The 25,348-nt window shown below is 54.2% G+C and overlaps 12 protein-coding genes across 12 annotated transcripts; 7 read left to right on the top strand and 5 right to left on the bottom strand.

Moving 5' to 3' along the window:
- Window positions 1-599: 599 nt before the first annotated feature.
- On the top strand, window positions 600-1,922 carry BGZ61DRAFT_583622 (uncharacterized protein; the record flags this gene model as incomplete). Its single annotated transcript, XM_046256329.1, has 5 exons — window positions 600-857; window positions 903-974; window positions 1,028-1,056; window positions 1,111-1,494; window positions 1,553-1,922. Exons 1-5 carry the CDS (start codon window positions 723-725, stop codon window positions 1,920-1,922), a joined length of 990 nt encoding a protein of 329 aa, XP_046110485.1. The 5' UTR covers window positions 600-722.
- A 1,451-nt stretch (window positions 1,923-3,373) lies between these two features.
- BGZ61DRAFT_440722 (large-conductance mechanosensitive channel) lies at window positions 3,374-4,451 on the top strand. The gene is made up of 4 exons (XM_046244516.1): window positions 3,374-3,666; window positions 3,715-3,915; window positions 3,968-4,112; window positions 4,160-4,451. The coding sequence occupies exons 1-4, from the start codon at window positions 3,443-3,445 to the stop codon at window positions 4,220-4,222; spliced, it is 633 nt and encodes a 210-aa protein (XP_046110484.1). The 5' UTR covers window positions 3,374-3,442; the 3' UTR covers window positions 4,223-4,451.
- Window positions 4,452-6,127: 1,676 nt separating this feature from the next.
- On the top strand, window positions 6,128-8,386 carry BGZ61DRAFT_440720 (uncharacterized protein). The gene has a single exon (XM_046244515.1). It carries the CDS (start codon window positions 6,299-6,301, stop codon window positions 8,216-8,218), a length of 1,920 nt encoding a protein of 639 aa, XP_046110483.1. The 5' UTR covers window positions 6,128-6,298; the 3' UTR covers window positions 8,219-8,386.
- A 46-nt stretch (window positions 8,387-8,432) lies between these two features.
- On the bottom strand, window positions 8,433-11,440 carry BGZ61DRAFT_340507 (uncharacterized protein; the record flags this gene model as incomplete). The annotated part of the gene is made up of 7 exons (XM_046239314.1): window positions 8,433-8,724; window positions 8,777-9,232; window positions 9,279-9,430; window positions 9,488-9,904; window positions 9,950-10,743; window positions 10,794-11,220; window positions 11,282-11,440. 7 exons carry the CDS (start codon window positions 11,438-11,440, stop codon window positions 8,433-8,435), a joined length of 2,697 nt encoding a protein of 898 aa, XP_046110482.1.
- A 923-nt stretch (window positions 11,441-12,363) lies between these two features.
- On the top strand, window positions 12,364-13,638 carry BGZ61DRAFT_440717 (P-loop containing nucleoside triphosphate hydrolase protein). The gene is made up of 2 exons (XM_046244514.1): window positions 12,364-12,876; window positions 12,979-13,638. The coding sequence occupies exons 1-2, from the start codon at window positions 12,585-12,587 to the stop codon at window positions 13,572-13,574; spliced, it is 888 nt and encodes a 295-aa protein (XP_046110481.1). The 5' UTR covers window positions 12,364-12,584; the 3' UTR covers window positions 13,575-13,638.
- On the bottom strand, window positions 13,639-15,665 carry BGZ61DRAFT_440715 (extracellular mutant protein 11-domain-containing protein). The gene has a single exon (XM_046244513.1). It carries the CDS (start codon window positions 15,269-15,271, stop codon window positions 13,853-13,855), a length of 1,419 nt encoding a protein of 472 aa, XP_046110480.1. The 5' UTR covers window positions 15,272-15,665; the 3' UTR covers window positions 13,639-13,852.
- Window positions 15,666-16,175: 510 nt separating this feature from the next.
- Window positions 16,176-17,644, bottom strand: BGZ61DRAFT_526736 (uncharacterized protein; the record flags this gene model as incomplete). The annotated part of the gene is made up of 2 exons (XM_046253004.1): window positions 16,176-17,570; window positions 17,624-17,644. The coding sequence occupies 2 exons, from the start codon at window positions 17,642-17,644 to the stop codon at window positions 16,176-16,178; spliced, it is 1,416 nt and encodes a 471-aa protein (XP_046110479.1).
- A 1,495-nt stretch (window positions 17,645-19,139) lies between these two features.
- BGZ61DRAFT_340796 (uncharacterized protein) lies at window positions 19,140-19,833 on the top strand (the record flags this gene model as incomplete). The annotated part of the gene is made up of 2 exons (XM_046239342.1): window positions 19,140-19,334; window positions 19,399-19,833. 2 exons carry the CDS (start codon window positions 19,140-19,142, stop codon window positions 19,831-19,833), a joined length of 630 nt encoding a protein of 209 aa, XP_046110478.1.
- A 62-nt stretch (window positions 19,834-19,895) lies between these two features.
- Window positions 19,896-20,859, bottom strand: BGZ61DRAFT_340247 (tetrapyrrole methylase; the record flags this gene model as incomplete). The annotated part of the gene is made up of 3 exons (XM_046239293.1): window positions 19,896-20,499; window positions 20,551-20,675; window positions 20,725-20,859. The coding sequence occupies 3 exons, from the start codon at window positions 20,857-20,859 to the stop codon at window positions 19,896-19,898; spliced, it is 864 nt and encodes a 287-aa protein (XP_046110477.1).
- A 169-nt stretch (window positions 20,860-21,028) lies between these two features.
- On the top strand, window positions 21,029-22,176 carry BGZ61DRAFT_440704 (putative C2H2 finger domain protein). The gene has a single exon (XM_046244512.1). It carries the CDS (start codon window positions 21,081-21,083, stop codon window positions 21,792-21,794), a length of 714 nt encoding a protein of 237 aa, XP_046110476.1. The 5' UTR covers window positions 21,029-21,080; the 3' UTR covers window positions 21,795-22,176.
- Window positions 22,177-22,187: 11 nt separating this feature from the next.
- Window positions 22,188-23,247, top strand: BGZ61DRAFT_440702 (ubiquitin-conjugating enzyme/RWD-like protein). The gene is made up of 2 exons (XM_046244511.1): window positions 22,188-22,628; window positions 22,691-23,247. Exons 1-2 carry the CDS (start codon window positions 22,463-22,465, stop codon window positions 23,053-23,055), a joined length of 531 nt encoding a protein of 176 aa, XP_046110475.1. The 5' UTR covers window positions 22,188-22,462; the 3' UTR covers window positions 23,056-23,247.
- A 37-nt stretch (window positions 23,248-23,284) lies between these two features.
- Window positions 23,285-24,811, bottom strand: BGZ61DRAFT_526731 (family 33 glycosyltransferase; the record flags this gene model as incomplete). The annotated part of the gene is made up of 3 exons (XM_046253003.1): window positions 23,285-24,253; window positions 24,311-24,504; window positions 24,553-24,811. The coding sequence occupies 3 exons, from the start codon at window positions 24,809-24,811 to the stop codon at window positions 23,285-23,287; spliced, it is 1,422 nt and encodes a 473-aa protein (XP_046110474.1).
- Window positions 24,812-25,348: the final 537 nt, after the last annotated feature.

Raw genomic sequence — 25,348 nt, 5'->3', positions numbered from 1 at the left:
TCCATCCAACCCGGTCTAATGTATGAATGCCTGCTCGGCAGAGCACGTCCACCGCCCATATCGCATTCCCGGTTACAGCAAAAGCGGAATAAAGACTGCGCTAATGAGTAGTGTAGCGACGGCTTATATTATATGCGACGGCCCAAGACTGTACAAGGAGACTTGGCAGCGCCTCCGGTAAGTCACCAACACCCTATCCTATGTTACCACTCTTCCATGTGCCACTCTTCCATTTGCCCTTCTTCTATTTGCCTCTCGTCCATTTGCCGGGTCCTACGACGAAGTATTGTCGGAAAGGCTACCCTCAACGACAAGGTGTGAAAGAGGTACGCCGAGTGGCGTCCTCGGAAAGCCGATTGTTGCGCGAGTGTATCGCACTCGACAAGAAATTCAGAATGCCACATCACTTGGCAGCCTGACTGCAACTCAGGTTTGGATTGGGAATCTTCAAGACTAAAACCTGAAACATTTCATCAAGTATAGCAGCGAGGGCAAGGTCGAGGGAGCTTCTGGACTTATCCCTGGTGTGAGAGAATGTGGAAGAGATTCCCCGAAGTTCTTGGACCCCTCAGTATTACGGGACGTGCCTAACCCTAGCCCTAACGTGAGGATATCATCGCTCTGCCTAGCCGATGTGCAGAGTACCCAACTGCAGTTCCTAGAGGTGCAGACGGCACAATACGCGCAGACTGACATGTGTAAAACACATAGACGAGCAGTGTATGCGATGCGCCCAAGGAGAAGATGGCGAATACGACTGTACTGAAGAGTGGATAAGATGCGAGGACATCCACCAGGCCGCAATCCAACCCGCGCGACTCCACATGGGAGAAGTGAAGGAAAAAGATCGGCCGATGGTGAGCCTCCCTGAGGATCCAGCTATCCAAGTACTGACCCTGTAGGTGCGGGCATGGATACAGGACCTTCGCAGGCACATCCGGAAGCACATCCGACGACTCGAGAAGCAACACGGCGTGCGTACACGACGGGCATAAAGAGGGACAAGATGTGCTAACGCCCGCAGCAGATATGTCCGGGGTTTCTAGCCGACGCCCGGTATGACTAGCGGGAATAAGGGTTCAACGGGTACGAGCTCTCTGACGTCGGCAGGATGGAGGAGTTCGAGCAAGCAGAGAGGACTGCGGTGCGTATGGACCTATGCGAGGGCGGAGACGGCGAGGAGAACCCGTACCTGTACCGGACGTCCCATCAGCCAAGCGGCAAGACGCCCCAGAAGGGGCCGGTCAGAGACCACAGGCATTTGTCGGTCACTGAGAAACATGCGGCTTTAACTGCGGCCATGGAAAGACTCCGGCTCTTCAAGATGGCGGATACGTCCAATATACTACCGCAGATCCTAGAGACTGGCATAAAGGCACAGCCAGCCTGCACCCATCCTACGGCCCAGGTATCGGCTCCTAATACGCCGCTGAGCGTGCCACTCGCACCAGCTGCCCCGGTTCCTTCGCCTGCGTACTGGAAGTACAATGGAGAGTTATACCCAGGGGAGCCGGGTGGCTTGGGGCTCCTTGCTCTGTTACATTCTAAAAAGTAACAAAACCCAGAACAACTCACGGTTCCTTGCCATTCGAGACGGCATGAACTACTTTGAATGGGTAGTTCCAGAAGATGCTGATGATGGTTCCTTTGCTCACGACTCCGAATCGCATTCGCTGATGCCTCTCCCCGACGTCTTCCTGATTCAACCGGCACAGAACTGTGAGAGCCTCACCTTTGGATTTTCATCGGCCACGGAATGGAAGAATGCCATGTTCAACAAGCGATTTTTCAGGAAACAAAATTCACGCCATCTTCCCGGTGGTTGTTGTGTCGACACAAGAGCTTTATTCAACCACGAATTATGGCTGCAAGATTTTATGATGACGCTGGCTAGGTTTGGGGAGCCGTGGGCCACCATGTAGACGTAGCAAGTCGAGGGGCGTATCAACCGGAAAGGTCAGACGATAGTATAAACCGAAACCGATCACGAACGCCATTATTCACCCTCGATCATCTTCGCCCCTGCACATTCACTCAACCAGAAACTCGACAATATCATCAACATAAGGATGAAGGATCCAAGACCTAAATAGGACAGGGAATTTGGACTACACTATCACCACAGCTGAACCTCAGCCAACATACGGCATGCGACAAAAGACTTCCACATTGTATAGGAAGGCTGTGCGGAAACCCCGTCAACCTGGCAGACCCAAATTCCAAGAGAGCTGTCAGAGACCATCGACGACCCAGCAGTCGCAAACACGCCTCATCGACAGCGGCAGAAGCATGCCCGCATGGCCGGAGTTTCGAGTGAGTGGCTGCGCCATTTGATCGAAGATATGAACTCTGCGGTGGTCGGGTTACGAAATCTTGACCCTTTGCTAAGAATTCCCATGGGCGACATCATCGATCATCTTGTGGAGGGCGATGGCTTGCTGGACACCGCGAAAACTGAGGTGGCCCGGAGTGAAGCTCAGTCAAAGGGCCATGATGCAGACGGCGATTCATACATGGGTGTGGACACTGAAGACGGCGAAGACGGCGAATACTCCGACACTGCCAGTGAGGCAGACGAAGACTTCGTCGAGGGCCCCCTGTTGGAGTATCTTACTGACCTTCACAATGACATGGTCAGCGGTGACCAGCCTTGGGTTACTTTTTAATACCCCCTTACAGCAACCATACATGAGTCTAATAAATGCTAAATAACTTAAGTACCTAGCCATTTATACAATACAACAACCTGCCTAGCTGTTACCCTAGCGGCTGCACTGCAGCTGTAACAGCGGCCCATCAACAACGTTCCAACGCGGTCCCGAAGGTTTCCCTGGTTGCTAGTCATATTCGATCCCGGCACGCCACATTATCATTCACTCTCAGCTTTGCAGCTGAGTTTCAGTCCTTGGCCCATGCCAGAGCCTGCTGGCAATTACAACGCGAGACTGCGTCCAATCCAGAGAAAATATGTCGGTGGCGGTTAGGCGTGATGCGGGCGCAGATCGCATTTCGTTGACATATCGTTGTTTTGTGTCGGGTCTTGTACAAACACGCTCAGTGCCGCTCAGGCGCCGCATGCATTTACAGTCGTCTACTCAGTACTATCATCTACGCTCAGGCTGTGTCGCTTCTCCTCCAAGCTTATTGAAATAAAATACATCAAGTGCCGTTACCTTCATAATCATTTTCGTCTTCCGTACTTCCACATTTGGAATGGTCACAAGACGATCGCCGCTGCATTCTTCCGCAGCGTGACAGCGTCTGGCAGCGCACCAAGCCAACAACGGCGCCAGTTGCGTCATAGCTGTGACCAGGGTCGCCAGATGCGCTTACATGGGATGTAACTTAACGGTGCAGGCATCCCACTCCCGCGACAAACTACGCCCAAGGATCCTAAAAACAAGCATCTCAAAAACATCCTAACTACGCTTCTCAAAAATTCATGTGGTCGAGTTCTCGCGCCACGCTGCTGCGGGCCTTTGGAAGACCAACACGCCCCGAACCAAACTACCGCACCATGCCCGGTGCGCTTCCCGACGAGGAGAGCGGCTCCAGCGAGTCCGACTCGCTCCTGGATAGGGGCCAGCGAAAGGTGAAGCGCTTCTGGGATGGATTTATCGACTTTGCCTTTCAGGGAAACATTTTGCAGATTGCCTTTGGTCTCATGTACGTCATGACTGATGCTATCGTGGGTAATTCTGACTGACATCGCAGTCTCGCGGCCGCCTTCACCGACTTGGTCAAGTCTTTTGTCAGCGATGTGCTGATGCCGCCCATCTCCGTTATCTTGCCCATCAACAAGAATATGGAGGAGAAGTTTGCCGTGCTACAAAAGGGACCCAACTTCAATACCACCACTGGGTACAACACGCTTCATCAGGCCCAAGATGACGGCGCAGTCGTCATGGCGTACGGGTGAATACCAAACGCTTCATAAAGAATTACATTTCAGTTCTGACGGTGACAGGTCATTTATCAACCATGTGATATCTTTTTGCATGCTTGGATTCGCACTCTACGGACTGGCGCACTTTTACACCATGGTGTCGCATGATCCAATTATCAAGCACACAAAGAAGTGCAAGTACTGCAGACAAAGAATCAATGAGAAGGTATGCAAACAAAGATATACTTCGAGCCGTATGCTGACGTAGAACAGGCTGCGCGTTGCATTCACTGTACAAGCTGGCTTGATGGCAGGGAAGACGCGGTTCGGTCGTAGGGTATGGCCGTCATTTAATACCCAAAATCCCAAGATGGCCATATTGTTGCTGTGTATCAAGCTGGGCCTGGCTGGTATTAAGAAATACTCAGGCTGATTTTCTTTTGTCGTAATCCAGACGCAGAGATGGATACGGCGACATGCCAGTTCATCTTGAGTACCATTGCACAGAATGTGATTGATAGCATTTATATCTTACCGCATTTACTATTCAATAATACGAGCATAGCAGTTAAAACACGAAGTCATTTTTTGAGATCAAGTAGACGGCCCACGAGTTCGTTTTCTAAATCGAGACAGCGTGGTTATCCTGTAGTAGCACTTTCATAGATAGTCGTTCTCGCGAGAGGATGGACCACCCAGAGGCATAGCATTAAGCATGAGTATGCTATTCACACACACACCTATTACTACTTACATATATAACTTCATATCTCAATCCTGCTGATAATTATCTATTATCCTAATAAGCTTATAAGAGTAATTTTTTATATTTATTCTACAATAACTTTATTTTAGAGTTTTTCCCCAGATTGTTAGTGATTTACGCCGCTGTCAGATTGTCAGTCGATTCAAAGATCAGATTTTCCCCTAAATTTTCTTAGATTTTATTACCTATTGTCACCTCGCCGTCGATTCCCAGTCCGCACCATTTACAACAGTCGAGACAACACTGTCGATTCTGGATGTCTTGCCAACATCAACCTCAGCAACCGACCAGATAAAGCACCCGATGAGATGATTTTCTTCCTTTTGAATGTTTACCCAAACTGGTTGCGCCATAATTGAATCTCTTGGCCAGGGCCCTGACCGGCCGAGCTGGTCGACCCTAAGAGGGGTACCGTGATAGATCCGGCTGTAGGAAGGTGGGAGGTGGACGTTTTGGGTGTTGTTCCTGATCTTTTCCCTCGCTTTAAAGAATAAACTTGAGCGACAAATAATTGCTTATGCCTTGGCACAATATTTATTTATTTATTTAACTTACTTATTTTATTTTATTTAGGACCTAAGAAAGAGGCTGTAGACCGAGCTCTGAAATCTGGGTGCCGGTGATGTTCTAATTCCTCAGGGTGGTCGCCGAGGAGCCCCAGAAGGCGCTGTAGCGACAGGAGTAAACCACTGTAAGCCTGCGCTTACAGGGCTTAGGGTGAGTCTGGTGGGGCTATTCCATACGTAATTAGAACAAAGGGCACTGGAGAACCCCACTTTGCACTGCCCCGACTATACCTGGAATGCCGCGCCATTTAATGTTCAATATTGAGTCCCCTCCCAACAACATCCGGCCTGGTGGTCTAGTGGTAGTAAGTTGCACCAAATGAACGATCTCCAGGGTTCAATCCTAACATGCTTCAAGTGATTGGCGCTTCGGGAACACATCCCCATTCTCTCAGAGAAAATGTGCCAGGTCCCGGGTTCAATCCCCGGCCAGGCCCCATCATTTTTGGACGTTTCCACTGCACAAAGGTCAGAGGAGATCTCTATTTTTGTCCTCCAGTGTCTTTATATCCGGGCTATCTGGGTAGGTAGGTAAGGGCATCCATCCCTCACCGTCTTCCTGAGGCCCAGCAACCGTGGATATACCGTTGTGAGCTATCCTGTCCGACCTGGACATGACGTTCGTGTGACCAACGTCACTTTTTATTGAGAGAACCTAAATCTTCATACCCTAAAATTTATTTCCTCTACACTACGAGAACAAACAAATGAGAATCTAGTTGGGGATGAGGTGACGTAATTAGGCCTTGTCGCAACGCTGTCTAAATGTGAGCTGCCTGCGGACTGTGAGGAGAGTTGAGTCACCAATAACTTGTCAGTGATGGTTGAACACCAAAACATGGTTTAGCATAATACTTGACCCTAAATATTTATTCTCGAATTACTCTTATAACAAACGTCAACCAGCCAGTTGTCTTGGTCCCGATTTGGCGACTTGGCTTTACGCCTTCCTCTGGAGGTGACGTGTGCTGTGTGCGCCCACTACCCCTCTACGCATCTGCCGTGGAGGGCCTAAACTTAATCTGACACACGCAACCTACCAACTACGTCGCCTCACATGCGCGAGGATGAACATCTGCGATGGTATTTCCCGGGCTCCGCACCTCCGGCGATAGAGCTCCGTCTCTGAAGTCTAAGGCGAGCGTCGAGAGCGTCCTGCTGCCAGAGTATATCCACGAAGAGGCGCAGCTGCCCTGCGTCCCGCCCGAACGACCCGACCTCCGCGAGCTGAACAGCAGCCTCGAGGCGCTCGCCGCCATCTTCCCCGACATCCAGATCGAGGTCTTCCGCGAGCTGCTGTCCAACTTCGATGGCGAGTCGCGTCTCGCGCTGGTCGCCGATGCGCTGCTGAAGAACCGCGCCACTTGGGTCAAGGGGCGGTGGAGGGTCGACAAGGACGCGCAGGGAGAGGCGGTGCCCAAGACAGAGGTCTTCCGGAGCAAGGAGTACAAGAAGGCGGTCCAGACGCTGGCGTGGCACGAGTTCAAGGGCCTGTCACGATCGACCATCAACGCCGTGCTCGCGGAATTCAACTATTCCTACCTCGAAGCTCGACGAACCCTTGTGACGCTGTCCTCGAAATCATGGCGTTTTACGATATCCTCCCTCTTCTTCCGACGAAAGCCCATCGCTACGGGCGAGGCAGAGAACCACCCACTGGTATCATGGCGGTCGACCGGCCGTGGGTCCATCATACCGACGATCCGCGCGACGGGTAGCCCTGAGCTAGACCGTGAACTGTACAAAACGCTGGTGGTGCCCCTGAAGGAACGAGATCGAGAACAGAGGGAAACAAAGGATCGAGGGTTGGCGTTTTTGCTCAACAACGAGGAGGCAGAAGAAGCAGAGGCCACGCACGAGTGTGTGTGTTGCTTCATCTCGGCGGCCTTTGAGGAGTTCACGCACTGCAACCGGGACGGCCACATGATCTGCTTTCGCTGCGTGCAGCACTCTATCAAGGAAGCCATCTTCGGCCAGGGCTGGAACAGCAGCATCAACCCCGAGACGGGAACTCTCAAGTGCTTGTCTGTGGACGGTGATGGGTGCCCTGGCCACATCCCCGCTGAGCACATCCGCCGCGCGATGGAGGAGGAAAAGATGGGCGCTGAGATTCTACACAAGCTGGACCGACGGCTTGCAGAACACAGTCTCCTCGCCTCGAAGCTACCGCTCGTTCGGTGTCCGTTCTGCGACTACGCGGAAATCGACGACATGTACACGCCCTCACACGAAGCAACTCTTCGGATCAACGCTACTAGCATATACAACCTATTCTTCCTCATGCTCTGCATCGGAACCCTTCCGTTTGTCTTCCCGATTGTTTTCATATCCTCTATTATCTGCCTGCTCCTGAGCACGAGGCAATCATTTGGCGACTATATATCTATGGAATGGAGCGGAGCCCTCACCCGCCACCGACGACGTCGCCGCGGACTGAAATTCACCTGTCAAAGCCCCGAGTGCAAGCGGGTATCATGCCTCTCTTGCACAAAGTCTTGGCACGACATCCACGTATGCAACGAATCCTCCCTGGTCGCTCTCCGAACACAAGTCGAGCAAGCCATGAGCATGGCCATTAAGCGTGTCTGCCCCCGCTGCAACACATCCTTTGTCAAGAACGCAGGCTGCAACAAGCTTACGTGCCCATGCGGTTACAAAATGTGCTATGTGTGCCGAGCTGACCTCAGCGACGAGGGCTACCGGCACTTCTGCGATCACTTTCGGCCCGACGGCGACCCGACGCCTTGCACCGAGTGCGAGCGGTGCAACCTCTGGGAGTCGGAGGACACCGAAGAGGTTCTCCAGGCGGCGCGCGAGGAAGCTGAGCGCAAGTGGAAGGACATGGAGAACCGCGAGCTGTCGGGCACAGAACGGGCCTTTTTGGAGACGGGCGTTGCGGCGCAGAGGGGCGATGTCAGCGTGGAGCGCATACTGGTCAGCGGCAGAATCCCTGCGCTTTCTGAACTGTTCGATGTCATTGTGGAAACTATTTTTATCTAGGGTTACTGGCGTACAGATGGGCGAGCCTCGCGGTGGGCGAAATTGGATTTGCATACTGGGAATAAGGGCGTCTAAGCGGGTTTATGGTAGAGACGAGGTCAATCTCCACACCACATTCACAAGAGATTAGGGAATAGGACATTGGTAACGAATCGAATACAATACAGACGTTAGTGTACATGGCTTAACGTTTATAACTCCACAACATGCCCTCTCAAATCTTGCTCTTGGACTCGCCAACCAGCTCGGCGGCCGCGCCGGCAATGGCAAGCTTGCCCGTCTCCTTGACCTTGGTCTGGAAGGTAATCTTGTTGCCGTCGCGCCACATCTCGGTGACGAGAGTCTGGCCGGGAATGACAACGCCGGCGAAGCGGACCTTGATGTTCTTGAAGGCGCCGAACCGCTCGTAGACGGCCTTGCCGGCAAAGCCAAAGCTGCAGAGGCCGTGGAGGATAGGGGCCTTGAAGCCGCCGACCTTGGCGAACTCGGGGTCGATGTGGAGAGGGCTATACAATTGTCAGTCTTGGATTCTTGGTCTCTCCATGTCAGAAGGCTTACTTGTAATCACCGCTCAATCGGTAAATGGCGGCCTGGTCATCGGAAGTGGCCTCTTCGACGACGACGTCGGGGTGACGGGCGGGAGGCTTGTTAGCGGCAGTGGCAGCGCCGCGATCCTTGCCTCGGCTGGGACCGCCAAAGCCACCGCAACCACGGAGGAAGACGGTCGACTCGTTGTAGAAGATCTCCTCGCCAGTCTCAGCGTCGACAGTAGTGACGCCACTCTTGGCGATGGCGGCCTTGCCCTTGTCGACAACCTCAAGGAGACGCCCCCGAGAGACGAGGTTCGCGCTGGTGGGGATAGGGAACTTTCGGACCTCGAGATACTGCTCACCGTGAAGAAGCATCATGGGTGAGAAGTTGGGCACGATGTTGCCGAAATCAAACGGCATCTCGGTGTTAAAGGGAGGAATCACACCGAACGTGGGAATGACCTGGAAGTCATCGGCACCCTCGCTGTGATGTGTTAACAAGGTTCGCCTCAGAGGGCCAAGTGACTTACAAGGTGTACTTCAATTGGGTACGCTTAGCACCAATACCCAGGTTGTAGAGGATAGCATCGCGCTCCTCGTACTTGAACTCGGTAGGGTTGCCCTCCTTCTTAAGGGTTTCGTTGATAATGGCGAGATGCTCACTGGGAGCAGGTGCCTCAGCCTACTCGCGGTTAGTTAAACCTCACAAAAAGCTGCTAAGACATTGTTAAGAACTGACCTTGGACTTGCGGTTCGCCATGTTGGCCATAATCTTGTCCAGGCCGTCCTGGGACGTGGAAGGGTTGTCGACACGGCCGTCGAAAGTGGTAATGTCGCCCCAGGCCTTGACGACCTCCTCGGGAACGAGAGGCACGTCGACAGGGAATCCATGGCCGCCAGTGCGCTGCCATCGGGTCTTGCCAACCCAGCCACTGCCGACCTCGTAGAGACCGCCGGTAGGATCGGGGCACTTGTCGCTGCAGAGAGCGAGGACCAGAGGCGCAATGTAATCGGGCTTGAAGGCCTGAACCATCTCCTCGGGCAGGATGGTGGCGGTCATAGCAGTACCGGCGTTGGGGGCAATCGTGTTGACGTAAATGCCATACTTCTTGCCCTCAAGCGCAAGAGCACGCGAGAATCCGAGAATACCGCATTTCTGTCATTGTTAGTTAAAGTCTGAGTATTCCAGGGTTTTACTTACTGCCGCAGAGTAGTTGGCCTGGCCAAAGTTGCCATAGATGCCACTGGTGGAGGTCGTGTTGAGGACACGGCCGTACTTTTGCTTGAGGAAATAGGGCCAGGCGGCCTTGGTGACCTTGTAGGTACCTCGGAGGTGGACGTTCATCACAGGGTCCCACAGGTTATCGTCCATGTTGGTGAAAGCCTTGTCTCGGAGGATACCGGCATTGTTGACGACGATGTCGACACGGCCGAATGCATCAATGGCAGCCTTGACAACAGCCTCGCCATCCTCGGCTGAGGCCTTGACGCCGACGGCCTTGCCACCGAGCTTCTTAATCTCCTCGACCACGGTATCGGGGTTGGCGAGATCGTTGACGACAATGGACGCACCGTACTTGGCAAAGGCCAGAGCATAGGCGCGACCAATACCGGCACCACCACCAGTCACTAGCGCAACGCGGCCGGTAAAGTCTAGAGTCTCGCCACGGTCGCTGGGGCTCATCTTCATCGAGTCCTCGAGGAGGGTAAGGAAGTCGTTGGGGCCAGTGGGATATTGGGGGTTGGAGAAGTCGGTGACCTTGCTCCACTGCTTGAGGACGGCACCGGGGGTGTAAGAATCATCGGCCTTCAGGAGGAGACCGTTAGATCGCTCCCATCGGAGCTTGGCCATGTGGCCACCGCCAGCCTCAAAGATGCTGCCGGTCTCGGTGTTGCTCTTGTGAACCAAGACGGCAACCAGGGGGACAACCCAGTCGGGCTGGAGGGCCTTGAGGACATCCGGAGGCATGATGGTCTCGGTCATTCTGCTGGCGGCTGTTCAATTGTTAGCCTGGATCATCATCGCGACAGTACAGTCTGCATACCAATGGGAGCAACGACGTTGCACAGAATGTTGTACTTTGCGCCCTCCTTGGCGAGGGTCTCGGTGAAGCCGACCAGGGCAAGCTTGGCGGCGGAGTAGTTGGTCTGGCCGAAGCTGCCAAACAGACCGGCGGCGGACGCGGTGTTGATGACACGGCCGTACTTTTGCTTTCGGAAGTGAGGCCAGGCGGCCCTGGCGCACTTGTAGGAGCCCTTGACGTGGACCTTGATAATCAGGTCCCAGTCCTCGTCCTTGATGTTCTTGAAGCTGATGTCCCGCAGGATGCCGGCGTTGTTGATGAGGACATCGATGCGACCGAAGGCCTTGATGGCGGTGTCGATGATGCGCTCGCCGTTCTCGACCGAGTCGTAGTTTGCGACAGCCTTGCCGCCAGCAGCCTTGATCTCGTTGACGACGACATCGGCGGCCTGTGATGACGAAGAGTTAGCGGGGATTCGAATTGTTTCATGCCGATTGGAGCTATCTGACCTTTGTTGAGTTGCCCTCGCCCTTGAAGGAGCCGCCGAGGTCGTTGACGACGACGCTGGCTCCGCGTGAGCCGAAGAAGGTGGCATATGCTCTACCGAGACCGCCGCCGGCTCCGGTGACGACGACAACCTGGCCGTCGTATCTCAACTGTTCGGCCATGGTGGATGTGGATGTGGATGTGGTGGAGGTCGCGTCCTGGGTGTAGATTGGCGCAGGAACTTGGGGGGGAAGGATGGAGGATGGAGGATGGATGGAGGATGGTATAATGGAGAAATGCACACGCTTGGAGGAGAGAGAGAGAGGAAATGCGATGCAGCTCTTAACACAACGGGCCGGCAACTCTTTTGAACCAGAGGAGCCCTGGGACCTGGGACCTGGACCTTTGAACCTTGGACCTTGGCTGACGCCCCGACCCATCTTGTGAAGGGAGCCTCGGCTTGTTGTGCGGGTACCGAGGGGTACGCTAGAGACGGCGCGCTAGGCCGCGTTCGGCATCGGGCCGCTTCACATGCAAGGCGCGAAAGTCGGGGATTTGGGGAACGTGTAAGGGAAAAAGCGACGGAGATGGATGGAGATGAGGTCATGCGGAGAGGCCAGTCTGACACGGGATGAGCACAGGATGAGAAGTACTTGGATGATTAGTAGTTGTGTCACATGTTTGTGTATTTGCGCGTTTGGTCTCTTGAAGCAGCTGAAGCACACAGTCTAACGAGACTGTGTAAAAGCCAGCTCCCTCCAGGCTCTCATGGGGGTCATTGTCCATCATGGCTCATGGCTGCCACCATCCCGTCATGGCCAGTACCAATCCCGTCGGGTAATCTGCATTCCCGTATGTAAACATAAATTTCCGTCTGCTTCTCACCCGGGCAAACGACACGGCAGAGCGTCCAGCATTCAACACCCAACACCCAGCACCCAGCTCTAACACGCTCTCTCTCTCTCTCTATAACCCGTGACCCGCTGCCGACTCTTTTCCCGCGGCCCATGGCACAAAATCCCATACCCCACAATTTCCCCCACAAAGCCGAATCGGGACACGGTCAGTCCCTTCAGTCTCTGAGCGTCTCGTGCCCCGTCCGTCTCCCGGCGTCCGTGCCGCCGGCCTTCCAGCGTCGTGCCAGAAGCCGTCGCCCGTGAGCCTTCGACATGGCACCACCAACCACTGCAGCCTCCAGCCTTCCAGCAGCCCGTACCGCCCGCACCGCTTCTGCACACACGCCCCCCCCCTCCTCCAATCCCTTATGCCGTAGCCGACTAAACTAGAGTCCTCAAGTCCTCATCGGCTTCCCATCCTTCTCTCAAAATGCCCCCTCAGTTCGTCGATGACAAGACCCCCATCTGCATCCCCTTCATCCTCGCCCAGCTCAAGGCCCATCGCGCAGAGTCCCCCGACCGCCCCTTCGTCATTGGCCTCAATGGCGTCCAGGGCGCCGGCAAGACCACCCTCGTCCGCGCCCTGAGCCTCGCCCTCGAGGAGCAGGCCGTCCCGACCTTGGTCTGCAGCATCGACGAGTTCTACCTGACCCGCCGTGATCAGGTCGCCTTGGCCGAGGCCCACCCCGATAACGCTCTTGTCCAGCATCGCGGGGAACCTGGTATGAACTGAAACCCACGTGGGAGCCGTGAGCCCGCGCGGAGCCGAGCATCATTGAGCCTCACCCACCATCAGACCAACCATATCTGACCGCGACCCCCAGGAACCCATGACTTGCCCCTTGCAAACGCCTTCTTCAATGCCCTGCTAAAAGGCGACCCCGCCAAGCTCCCCAAGTACGACAAGGCCATATGTGCTGGCAATGGTGAACGCTCTCCGGAATCCCAGTGGCTGCCCGTCAACCAGCCCGGCCAACCCAAGATCCAAGCCATCATCCTCGAGGGCTGGTGCGTTGGCTTCCGCCCATTAACCCCCGAGGCCGTCGAAGCCAGGCTGGCCAAGCCCAACCACACCCTCCAGAAGCACAAGCTTGAGCACCTCCTCTTCGTCAATGAGAAACTCGCCGAGTACGACACCCTCACCGACCTCTTCGATGCCTTCATCCAGGTCGACGCCGAGGACCTTGGCTACGTCTACGGCTGGCGCCTCGAGCAGGAAGACCACCTCCGGGAGGAACGCGGTGACCCAGACGCCGGCATGACCTCGCAGCAGGTCGTCAAGTTTGTCGACGGCTACTATCCCGCATATGAGCTCTACACCGAAGGTCTGAGGAAAGGAGTCCTCCCCAACCGACCAGGTCATCAGTTGAGAATGGTCGTGGGCCGTGACAGGAAAGTGAAACGTGTTCTACGCATCTGAGCTTTACGAATCTAACGCACACACCTTGGGATACCACTAATTAAGATACCATGCCGAGCAGAAGCCCCGTTTATCGTGCAGCAAAATCGTGAATTATCGTAGCGGCTCTGTGTGCCTACCTACCTAGTTGTAGGTGAACTTGGTATCGCCCTAGTTCTCGCCAAACGCCCTTCGGATGCTACGCTCCTGATACAAAGCAAACCAACGTCCCAAGTCCATCATAAATGCAGTCATGACAGTCGTATCGTGACACGGGCTGCCACCACCCTCATCATCTCCTATAGCCTTTTGTCCTCCACTACTCGCTGACCATCCTGCTTCATCTTAGACAGCTTTCGGTCAATCGTATCCGTCTTAAGGCGCACGGCCTCCTCGCGGCTGGCAGCTTCATATTCAAACTCCTGGATGATCCGGCGTTTGTTTCTCCTCGCCTCGGTCAAGTCTTGCACAAACCCGGCAAATTCGCTCACGAACCATTCCCCAGAAGCCTCCCAATCGTCCACAGACATGGCAGAGAACAAGCCATGTTGTTCCTTCTCGCCAAGGTGGCGGAATTGGTCCAACCTCGCAATTAGGTTATCGGCGTTGGTGCTGAGCGGCTTCTCTTCTTCCTTGGACGGATCAAAGTCGAATGGTTGCCTCTGTAAATCCGTAAAAGCCATTGAAGTGAGTGCCATGTCGTCATATTCAGGACTCGGGCGACGTCGCTTCTTTTCTCGAGAATACTGGGTCATTGGTATAGCTGGCATGGAGCTTTCCATCAGAACTCTCTTGGCCACAGGCTTTGGTTTCTTGGGTTTTGGAGTCAGATGTTCGTCTTCCTGTGCGACCGAATCTACATCATCGTCTCGGCCGTGCACTGTCGTGGGTCGACGTGTATCGTCCGTCTTGTATCGCGTTTGCCATTGTGATTGCTGGATAGTAGGGGATGAGCTCCTTGCATGGCCATCGACATCATACGCTTCCGATTTACCCGCGTGAGACCTTCTAATCCTGACTTCGCGCATCGGAAGCTTTGATTCGTGCCTTAGTGGCGAGCTGGGGCGGATTTGGTCACTCTCGTAGAACCCATTAGGCTTTCGACGACCATTTGCTGCGTTGTCTCGGAACCCGTCATCCATGTGGGCAACATCGTGTCGAGGAGGTCTCTCAACCACGGACATGAAGCCGTCGTTTGCCACCACAAACGCAGTGCCAGTATGCGCTGGTCGGGAAGGACGGTTGCGATCTGGGAGATGATGTGACGGGATGTTCTTCCTGAGGTCCCGAGCCAGCTCCGGGCCAAGCTCAATTGGCTCTGCTGGCTCATTTTGAGGGGTCGTGAGACCCGAGTTCATGAAGCTCTCTCCGAGTTGTGACCCGGAGAAGAGATCCCCATTACGATCATTCGAGTTGGTTCGAGGTTGGCTATTTGATGACGAAATAGGATGAAGTTTTGGTGATCGTAGGGGCGGTTGACCGAAACCATTGCTTTCGCGGGGTGGAGCTGTGTATCGGCGGTTCACTGGGGAAGGCGCCCGGATATCCTCGAGTATCGCCTGCCGTGTCGGAACGGGGGCCACCGGTTGAGGTTGTTCCAATCGATTGTCGAGCACCGGAGCCTGGCCTCCATTAGTGTCTCGGCCATTATTCCCGGTGGAATTATTCCGCGCAAAAGCCTGTAGTCGGCCGCCTCTGTCCTTAAAGCCCGGCGGCATGCTGTCGATCGTAGGTGAGGAAACAGAGATGTTGAATGTTATTGGCCGCGAGGGCGGTAGGTGCTGGTCGCCTGTTGAACACCTGACTTCGATGCGATGGCAAATTTCGGTCGGGTGATGGGGTATTAAGAGGTCGGACGGCTCGATGCTGGCGCGGTTGGAAGACCTCCTGAACGCATGCGCGAAAGAATGTGGGAGGTCATGCGCCTGATGGCGACAACCATGGAGAGGAAGACGAATCCGATAGTGTAGATGTTGATTACTCGTGTCGGGAGATGCAAAGGTTGAGTCGGTAGAGCGACGTAGGTCTGTCAGCTTCGTTGAGGTTGAGATGCCTTTGTCGGGTTTCGCGTTTGGGAAGGAGCAGGCGTCAATGCGAATCGCGATGTCAGGTGACACAACATCGTCGTGGGATGCTTCGTGTACCACACCACGACCACATTGAAATCACCAACTCTTTTGCCTCTTGACTGACATAACTTCTTGGCTGAATATTTTGTACTCTTAAAATAATGCATGCTATTTATCCAAATTTCTAGTCATTTTGGCCACGTTGGCGACACAATTGTAATGACGTGGCTCGCCTTTTCTACTCACGACTTTGTACAAAGCCTGGCGCAGGAATCTGGTCAACTTCCCATTTTGAGGTATTAAGAGTGTATTGCTTGCCCTTCTTAACGTGACATTGAGCCACTATTAACAAAAAGTGAACTGCAGAATATTGTAAATCGTAAACTTGGGAAAGTCCCTACAAGGAAGGCCCTTATTATTTCTTTAGCTCGCAAGGGTATCTAGGCATACAATGACCAAAACACATGAATCGTGAACCTTCGCATCATTGCCATCATCATCATCTCATCATAATTTTCTCACAACACCTGGTGTTGGAACATTACACTGATCTTCAGTCAGCGATATCCTCGTCGAGCAAAAATTCTAGGAAGGACGAGCCTGGATGAGATTCTCCACAGCAGGGGCAGATGCCTTCTTCTTCACTATCCCAGTCCAAATCATTCATCTCATACCCACTAAATCGAGAAAATTGAATCCATTCGCGCTCTGGGTTGTCACGAGACTTTGGAACACGCTTCCAGATGACCGTCCCCTCGTCGCGGCTCGAGGTAGGGTGACCCTCCTCCCTGGGAGCGGGGGGAAGTGCCCCGAGTCTGCCGTGATTATGGCTCGAGTGGCCGTTGGGAGTGTCAGAATCGTCCGTGTCCTCGTTGTCATTGTCTTTAGCCTTCCAAGAGCGGATGACTCTGGCACACCATTTCTTTCCAGAGAGGGGCTGGAGGGATCGGGACTGGGCGATGTAGGAAGCGGGTCCATCGAGGTACAGCCCCTCGTCCTTGAGCATCCCACTCAACTCGGCCGATGCCTTCATGCCTGTATCATCAAACGGCATTCCCGTGATCTGGAGTTCGTTCAAGGTGCATCCGAGTTCGTGGGATGCAATGTCGTGCAATTCCGATCCCGAAAAGGGCAGCAGGGTGTCAGAGAAGTTGACAAGATCAAGTCGCAACGACGTGAGGGAGGGCAAAAGTCGAGGGCGAGGCTGCTTCTTGTTTTTGACGCTGGGATCATACGGTGCACGAAGACCCTCCAAGAAGTCGACAATCTGATTCCAAGTGTAGCATCGGAAACCACCGCGAACAAGGGGCGTCTCGGTTGGTCGTAGGTGAACCTTGAGTAGTTGATCCTTCTTCAGGTCGGAGTGGTAGCAACGATCAAGTTTATGCTTGCGGTTGCGTGAATCATCATAATACCGGGCGATGATGCGAAAGGTGACACGAGTGATGCCCTGGCGAAACTTGAAGGGCAGTTCGGCAAAGTTGCGCACGGCCTGAGGGGTGGTGAAGGTAAAGTCGTTGGATTCCCAAAGATAGCGGGTTCCTTCGACATGAAGGGCCTTGCAAGTCGCCAGGAAGTTAATGGCGATCTGATTACCTCTGCCCTTCTCCTTCTCGGCCAGGTTTTCGGACGTGATGGGCGACATGGGATCTATGATGGGATGCTGGCTCTTCATGGCAAACTTGAGAATCCGCAGGAGAACCTCCATGGGGAGGTACGGATGGCCCATGTCCTGGGCAGTCATGGAAGACCGAGTTTTGCGGGCGGTAGGGTCCAGTTGCTTGATGTGATTCAGAGCCACTGGGGACCAGGAAATTCCATTGTCACGCAAGATTCGCTTGAGTCTCATGTTTTCCTCAGTGAGGGACTGGTTGGCACGACGAAGGGGACTGTTGTAGGCTATCTTTGCCTGGTCCTCCTTGTCTCGGCATTCCCACGGGAAGACAGTCTGCGCGGTGATGTTAGTTGCGGCAGGGTCAAGATATTGGGCACGTTACTCACTGAGCCGTTGGCTGCCGCCATCGTGGATCAGGGAGATCACAAGTGGTGTGGAAAGGTGATGTTCTGCAGCAGGCTGTGTGACTGCGTTGAAAAGAGAGATGATGTAAAGTGGAAGTACAAAGGACAAAAGTGGTTGAACAGAGGGGTGATGTGGCCGTCAAACCTGGGCAGGAGATAAGACTGGGCAGCTGGCTGCCAGCTGGTGGGTGGAGAAGGAGCAGAGCGGACAGCTGCTCGATCGCTGTAGTGACCGAAGATGAAGGACAATGAGAAGAACCGGAAAATGGGGTGGAAATGGCGGGTTTCACATGGAAAGATCTGAGGGACAGGTGAATAAATAAGCCGCAGCCTGGGCTGCCGACAGTGAATCAAATTGTAGTCAATCACCCGGGAGGACTGAGTGGGCTGCGCTCGGTGTTTGCGACGGTTTGCGGGGGGCGCTGACACGGTTGACGCCCCGTTTGGCGATTGCAGACGGGGACCACAACGGATAAATTGAATGGCGCCCGGGGGGCAACTGGATTCGCTCTTGATGATCGTCTATGGCGAGGTGCCTGAGTTGCAGAGTTAAGAGGAGAGGTTGTACGAAGGTTGGTGGAGTCGTCTTAGCCGGTGCCCATCTGGTGTGACCTGATGAGCTCAGCGAGAAGCTTGGACTCCAACCGGGCCTGCCTTGCAGCAAAAGCACGCGGGGAGGGAAGGTGGAAGTCGCCTCAAATGCCCTGGTCTTCAATGGCCTAGGTAGGTACCTACCTACCTTACGGAGCCCGGATCGAGACCCCGGAAAGTTACTTCCGTAGTTTCATTCCTTAGTTCACTGGCCTGTCTCTTGGTTTGTCTGTTAAGGGCGAATGACCTGTGATCAATTTGGTGAATGCCATCGCTCCTGCTAAACTGAGGTGGTTGCCGAACTCCGTACCAAATCCATTCCTGGTGCTTTGCGCCACATGCAGCAAAGTCGTCCGACAAACCCCGAGTAACCTCCGGCATTAATCGTTTCAATTTACAGCGTCACAATGGCGATTTATCACGGCACTGCAGCATGATGTCCCTAGCTGTAGAGGGAGATACTTATCCGAGCCAATGATTTCAATTCATTGATGATTTAATCCGCCTCTATTCCAACGATACTCATTTACGCCTAAGACGAGGTACCGTCCGATTCTTCTTTGTTGCACCTGTCGTTTGCCTACCCCTTGAGCTTGTTTATTTCCCTGGCCGATCCTTAATAAGAATTGAGTGTCATTAGCCTGGCGCTATAGGATTTGCCGCTCTGGGAGGTAAACAAACGTGCTCGATGGGTGGGCATCTTTCTGACGTCATGATAGAACTCCCTGCATCAACAATTGTCTGTCTATGATGAAATGAGTGACGACGGCATTGCATATTATTTAGAGGGGTAAGCGAAGATGAATTAAGTCCTGTGAATATAAAGCAATCGTGGCGGTTCAATTTCAGACCCGAATCCTCTAATTCATCTGTAGGGAATTGACCACTACTTCCTAACATTCACGGTATGTCGTTCTCCAACACTTCTACAGGGGATGCTCCCGCCGATCCTTATAAGAAGGCGAACAAAGATGAGGTCGGCCTCAAGACCAAGGTTGATGACTTGGTTGAATTTATCAACAAGTGCAAGTTCAGCATGATGACCACTCGAGGTTCTTCCTCGGGCAACCTCGTTTCTCGATGCATGGCACTGGCTGCTACAGTGAGTCCTTCATCATCTCTCCACCCACTGCTACGACGACGAGGGAGTGTCTGACTTGAAATAGGAGACCGACGGAATCGACCTTCTCTTCCACACTAATACCGAGTCTGGCAAGACGGACGACCTCGCTGCCGACCCCCATGTCAACATATCCTTCGTCAATGCCTCGGGCGAGTGGGCGTCCATTGCAGGGACTGCAACCATCAAAACAGACCGTAATTTGGTGTCAAAGCATTACACACCGACATTGAAAGCCTGGGTCGGTGATTTGGGAGATGGGAAACATGATGGCTCCGAGAACGACCCCCGCATTGGAATGATTTTGGTTAGGATGGTATCTGCGACGTACATGTTGACGGCCAAGAACATATTCAGCCGTGCCGCCGAGATCGCCACGAGCGCCGTCACGGGCAAGCCCGCCGAGGTCAACAGGCTGCGAGAAATATCAGAGGTCGATGTTCAAACCTGGCGCAATACCCAAGCTGTGTTGACCGTTTGATTAGGGCTTGTTGTATATTATAGGAATTTGATGAATGACAACATGAGTATGCCAACCGAAGCCTATAGCTGCAGCCCATATTCGGCCTTCCAGATTCTGTCCCACTTCTCCTTGTCTACTGCAAAGTGCCGCACATAGTCGTGCTCCAACTCGTGAGCCCTTCGACCGAGCAAAACCAAGCTGTGTAGAGGTGGGCCAAGCTCCTCATCGGTGGAGCACAACTCCTCTAGAGTACCAGCAATAAACTTCTCTGTCTTACCTCCTACCCGAGCAGCACCGATGGCTAAGCTGTCCTTGCCATAAACACCCTCCTTACGCTCGTCCTCAATCTCCAGCATTTGCTGAGCGCATTGACCCACGGTCATGTAACGAGGCGGCTCGTAAATCAGCCTTCCTCGGGCAAGGTTCTCTAGGCTCTGCTCCTTGACTTTGATGTCCACCAGAACCAGTGTGTGTAGGCCGATAGTGCGATTCTCCTTTATCCGGTCGTAGAAAGATGCGGGCTTCCACGAGTCTGTGAAGAAGACCATGGACACTGTTTGTCCAAAGTTGTAGAGCTGCAAGCCACAGGCACCGATGCCGGACATGATGGATGCGTTAGGCACGGTTCGGACGGGGATCTCGAGTTCTCGGGCTCGCAAAACCAGATCGGTATGGGTAGTCGCACTGCCGCAAAATTAGCACTGAAAGGTTGAGGCCCGATTGTCCTGAACATACCCAAAGGGATCTCCCACAACAAGGAACGCTACGTCCTCGTTCTGAGCATTTCGAAGAATCTCGTCACTATTAGACTCAACCATCTCACGGTCGGCCACTATTATAGATCGGCCATAGTAAGCTTCCTATTCATCGTCAATATTAGCTCTCTAGCAGAGGCCGAGTTCTCCGTACCAGGACGGACTGGTTCACGAGCAGGATGCTGGTGTAGGCCTCGAGGTAGACCCTGGAGGCATTCTTGGCCACCTCAAGTCCCTTGACGGTAATATCCGTCTCGTCGGAGAGTCCAAGGCCCACTAAATACAACATGTTGCCGGTGTCGCGTATCGGTATGAGATCGCGGGTTGAAAATTCGAGTCGCAGTCAGTTGAGAAAAAGATGCCCCGCGGCGGGGTACTTTTAGCGTTCCGCACCTACAACGTCATGTCAAGTACCCCTGTCGATGAGCCTGGGTGCCATGGCAATCCCGACTTTTTCGCATTGGACGCGACCGACCGTGTTCACCTTGCATCCTCAATTCCACAACCACAATGGCCGACTCAAAGAAGGGCGGTGCCTATGGCGCGCCCGCCGGCGATACCGACTTTCGGAAAACCTGGGACCTCGACGAATATGCCGCCAAGGCCAAGGAGCGCGAGGCGAAGGAGAAGGAGGAAGGCAAGGCTCGCTATGAAGCCAAGCTTGCCGGCAAGAAATACCACAAGCCGATGACCGGGAACGAGACATACACATCAGCAAGGCGCAACATCATCGACCTTACCGCGCAGGTCGGAAAGACGCAGCTCATTCCTGCTGGCGCAGGCGTCGGAAAGCGCGGACGCAGTGCCGGTTTCTACTGCGAGCCTTGCGATTTGACCTTCAAGGACAACATCCAATACGTGGAGCATCTGAACACGCCCCAGCATCTGATCAACACGGGCCAGACATCGGAGGTGAAGCGAGCGACGGCAGCCGAGGTCCACGAACGAATCGAATACTACATCCAACGACGGGACGACCTCGAGAAGGAGAAGGCCACGAGCCTCCACGATCGGCTGCAGATGCGAGAGGAAGAACAGGAGAAGGAGGCGGAAGAGCGACGGCAGAAGCGCAGGGACGAAATGGAGAAGCGGCGTGCGAAGCAAGAGGAGGCAGCCAAGGTCAAGACGGAGTATGGAGAAGACCTGCGAATTGAGGGCGAGCATGAGGAGGACGACATGATGGCACAGATGGGTTTCACCGGGTTTGGTACTTCAAAGAAGTGAGGGCCGAGACGACGGACGGACAAACGGACGGAATGTTGGGCAAAACCTATGATACCCTTATTTCAACGTGGCGATGTAATATGATTGTGCGAATTGATATGTTGAGGGTCTATAGCGACGCCTGCGATATAACGGCACTGCTTCGTCCAACCGGGCCGGCGAGGACATGTTCGCGTGCTGCACAAAGGTCGGTGTAGCTGGACACCACCCATTCACCATGAGAGAGATCCCTGGCAGCCCGAAGCAGTGGATCGAAGGCAACTGGCGCAGGCTCAATCTGCAGCCTCGGCACATGGCAAGCCACTACGTATCCCGGCCATGGCTGCACGACGGCATCCTGTTTGTTCGCCGTGGTGGTGGTGCTGCGTCTGCTTCTGTTCCGGGGAGCCAACCCGTCATCCCCAACCATCATGAGTGGCGGGGCGGCCCTCCAAGTGCGCGCCCCGCCTGTAATCTGTAGACTCGGTCCACCATGAGGACCACCACCACGCTGCAGCAGCAAGCTAGCAGCCCACCTCTACGACCTCGGCGAGTCCTTACAAAAGCCAGGCCGCACACACTCGCGCACACGCACACCTCGAAATCTCTGTCCGCTTCCCTCCCCAACCCGCGAGTGCGAGCTAGGTCTGCGTCTGCTGCCTCCGATCGTCGGATTCCGTGCCCTCGCCATGGCCGCGAGTTCCGCCCCAGCCGCGTCGCTGTTGAAGCGACAGCTCAAGGAGATGCAGATGGGCAAGGACATCCCCGGCATCTCGTGCGGGCTCGTCAACGACAACAACATTTTTGAGTGGGAGGTGATGCTCATGATCAATGACGACTGCAAATACTACGGTGGTGCGGCCCCATGATCCTCTGCAAATAAACCCACATGGCCAAGGTCTAACTCTTCTCTCCAGGAGGCAACTTCCGTGCTCGCCTCGTCTTCCCGCCCAGCTACCCACACATGCCTCCCTCGCTCACCTTCCAAGACCCGATCCCGTTCCACCCCAACATCTACGAGAGCGGCAAGTTGTGCATATCGATCCTACATCCGCCCGAGGAGGACGAGTACGGCTACGAGGCCGCTTCCGAGCGCTGGACTCCCGTCCAAACCCCCGAGACCATCCTGCTCAGCACCATCAGCCTGTTTCATAGCCCCAATGACGAGAGCCCCGCCAATGTCGAGGCCGCGCGGATGTTGCGCGAGGAGCGCGAGGGAAAACACAAAGACTTCCGGAGGCGGTGCCGGAAGTGCGTGAGGGAGAGCTTGGGAGAGGATTAATGTCTTCCTGGGAAAGAGGGCAGGGTAGGTCACTGTGTGGGCGTTGGCTGTTGGCTCGTATCAAGAGATTGGCGCCGAGGATATAGCATTCGCATGGCGTCTTGGAACTATTGCGTGTTTCGTATTCATCAACATTGTGCAAGCGGCGGTTCTCTCAAGGTTCTCAAAGAGAGACGATGGGTGGCATGTATACCTCGAATGTTCCATTTTGATGGCTTTGATTAATTACTTACTGATCCACAACTCCAATGACTTTTCCCACTACTCGATCCCACTCCTCGTCCCATCGTAGTGATCCCTCTTGGACGGCGCCGTGCTTCAACCGGGCCAACTCATCCTGTCCCGTCACGCCCAGTAGCCTCTTGAGTATGGCTGTCAATTCGGATGAGGTTTCGAACCCACAACCGTTTTGACCGTCTTTGATCAGCTCTCCGAAACTTTCGAAAGCCGAGTATGCTGCGACGGGAAGGCCAGCGCCAAACATGTCCACAACCTTCATGGGAAGGTCAACTCCTGAGCTAGACTTGTGCAGAGAGACGCCAAGATCGGCACAGGCAAGCAACGAGGCGTAATCTCGGGTGGAGAGCCAGGCAGTGATGACTCGAATACCCGGGAGTTTGCCCTCGACTTGAAGCTTCTTGATTTGCTCCAGATAGTGCTCCTTTTGGGGACCCTTTCCGGTAATAATGGCAAGAATTGGAGTCGGTGTGTTGTCGACAGTGGCCGCGTCTGAAGAGGAATTGGCATATGATACTAGGGCATCCAGCAGTAGGCCAAAGTCCTCGTCTTTTGTCCACGAAGTGCTGCTGACAATCAGGCGCACCGTTCCATCCATGATGTTCTTGGCGTCGGCCTTTGTCTCTGGAAGCCGAGACAGAAATGCTTTTCGGTCCTCCGCTGTGACAGGCTGGAATACCTCGGCTGGTCGATCGTGCAGCGTGTAGACGGGGTTCTTGACATTGAATGGCTTCTGCTTGAGCTGGCGGGCCATGGCGTCGGTGACTGAAAGGTTGGCATTGCCGAGGAACCTCCCAAAGAAGGTCTCATACCACCTGTAGATAGGAACAAGAGGCTTATACCACTTGCTCTGGGTGGCTAGGATGGTATATCCATAGTTGTGCCAGTCTACGACGAGCTTGCTGCCCCGGATGAGGGAGACGAGGAGCACAACGTGGAAGGTAGGGATGGAGGGGGGGTTCTATAGTTATTTTGTCAAACTCGGTGTTCAGACTCAGGGGAGAGTAATGAGCCTCACCTGTATGATGATCCATTGGGCTGGCGGTGCAGAATACATCAACGTGGAGAACAGACCCCAGAACTGCCAAATAACTTTGCAGGGAATGTTAAGGAAGAAGGGTAGAGTCCCCCACTGGAGCACCTCGGGCTGCGGTGGGAGCGCATACATGGTGGCTCGAGGGTTTCCAATGAGATCCGGATGTCTGGCCGTCTCTACTACATGTTAGCATCGCGCCAAGCAGTTGGAAACTGAGAGCTGACCCTTGTAGCCAACAATATCGACGTTTCTCCCATGCTTGGCAACACTCATCGCATGGTACTGCATGCGAGGGCTGCGGCCGACATCGCCCACCACGAGGATCTGGATGTGTTCATCCTCAGGCTTTTCGGCTGGATGATAGCGAGTTGGGTTGAAGGTAGCGAGCCAGCGGAAGACCCAGACCAAACCCTTTAGGCCGTAGGCGAGCGCGATAACGCTGAGGCCGCCCGCGACCACAGAGAGGATGAATGCGGGCGTCATGCTTGTCTGGGGCAGTCGTGTGCTGTCGACAGCAGTCAGACACTGTGATGGCTGCGGTGTTGGTGAAGTGGGATGGGTTATGAATCTGATATTAGGTGTCCTTGCGCACGAGGTCCCACACGCGGGCGCACACACGCACCACTCCTCAGTTGCATGTGTACTCGGAAGAGGGAAGAATCGAGAAAAAGGCCCCGAGCCGCACCAGCAACCCGATGCAATACGTACGGAGTAGTCAAACGATGCTGCACGCGACACGATAGCTGCACGGCCTAATCAGATGCGCGCGATATGTGGTTATTGACCTTCCCAGACGGGTGGCAGCTCGGGAGCATCGCTGAGGTCGGCCGCAGAGCCCGTGCTGTGAGTTTGCTGCAGGGACCGTTGAAGCGCCAGCAGCCTATCCGGAGCTAGTTCCAGGTATACGATGCCGCTGGACGCACTGACCGACCTACCTAATCCGTGGCCAGGAACCGTCCCATTGAAACACAGCTGACCTGGATCACAGCCAGACAGCCACCCAACCTTCCGTCACGGGAG

This window comes from Ilyonectria robusta (genome assembly GCF_021365365.1).
Source record: "Ilyonectria robusta strain PMI_751 chromosome Unknown BGZ61scaffold_2, whole genome shotgun sequence".
NCBI lineage: Eukaryota > Fungi > Ascomycota > Sordariomycetes > Hypocreales > Nectriaceae > Ilyonectria > Ilyonectria robusta.
This window is presented reverse-complemented; position numbering and strand designations above follow the sequence as displayed.

Excerpts from the sequence above, each read along its gene's own strand:
- BGZ61DRAFT_440722 (XM_046244516.1), top strand. The coding sequence starts at position 3,443 with ATGTGGTCGAGTTCTCGCGCCACGCTGCTGCGGGCCTTTGGAAGACCA. Across the intron at positions 3,916-3,967 it reads GCAGTCGTCATGGCGTACGG|GTCATTTATCAACCATGTGA; the intron begins GTGAATACCAAA and ends TGACGGTGACAG. Across the intron at positions 4,113-4,159 it reads GACAAAGAATCAATGAGAAG|GCTGCGCGTTGCATTCACTG; the intron begins GTATGCAAACAA and ends GACGTAGAACAG.
- BGZ61DRAFT_440720 (XM_046244515.1), top strand. The coding sequence starts at position 6,299 with ATGGTATTTCCCGGGCTCCGCACCTCCGGCGATAGAGCTCCGTCTCTG.
- BGZ61DRAFT_440717 (XM_046244514.1), top strand. The coding sequence starts at position 12,585 with ATGCCCCCTCAGTTCGTCGATGACAAGACCCCCATCTGCATCCCCTTC. Across the intron at positions 12,877-12,978 it reads CCAGCATCGCGGGGAACCTG|GAACCCATGACTTGCCCCTT; the intron begins GTATGAACTGAA and ends CGCGACCCCCAG.
- BGZ61DRAFT_440715 (XM_046244513.1), bottom strand. The coding sequence starts at position 15,271 with ATGCCGCCGGGCTTTAAGGACAGAGGCGGCCGACTACAGGCTTTTGCG.
- BGZ61DRAFT_440704 (XM_046244512.1), top strand. The coding sequence starts at position 21,081 with ATGGCCGACTCAAAGAAGGGCGGTGCCTATGGCGCGCCCGCCGGCGAT.
- BGZ61DRAFT_440702 (XM_046244511.1), top strand. The coding sequence starts at position 22,463 with ATGGCCGCGAGTTCCGCCCCAGCCGCGTCGCTGTTGAAGCGACAGCTC. Across the intron at positions 22,629-22,690 it reads CGACTGCAAATACTACGGTG|GAGGCAACTTCCGTGCTCGC; the intron begins GTGCGGCCCCAT and ends TCTTCTCTCCAG.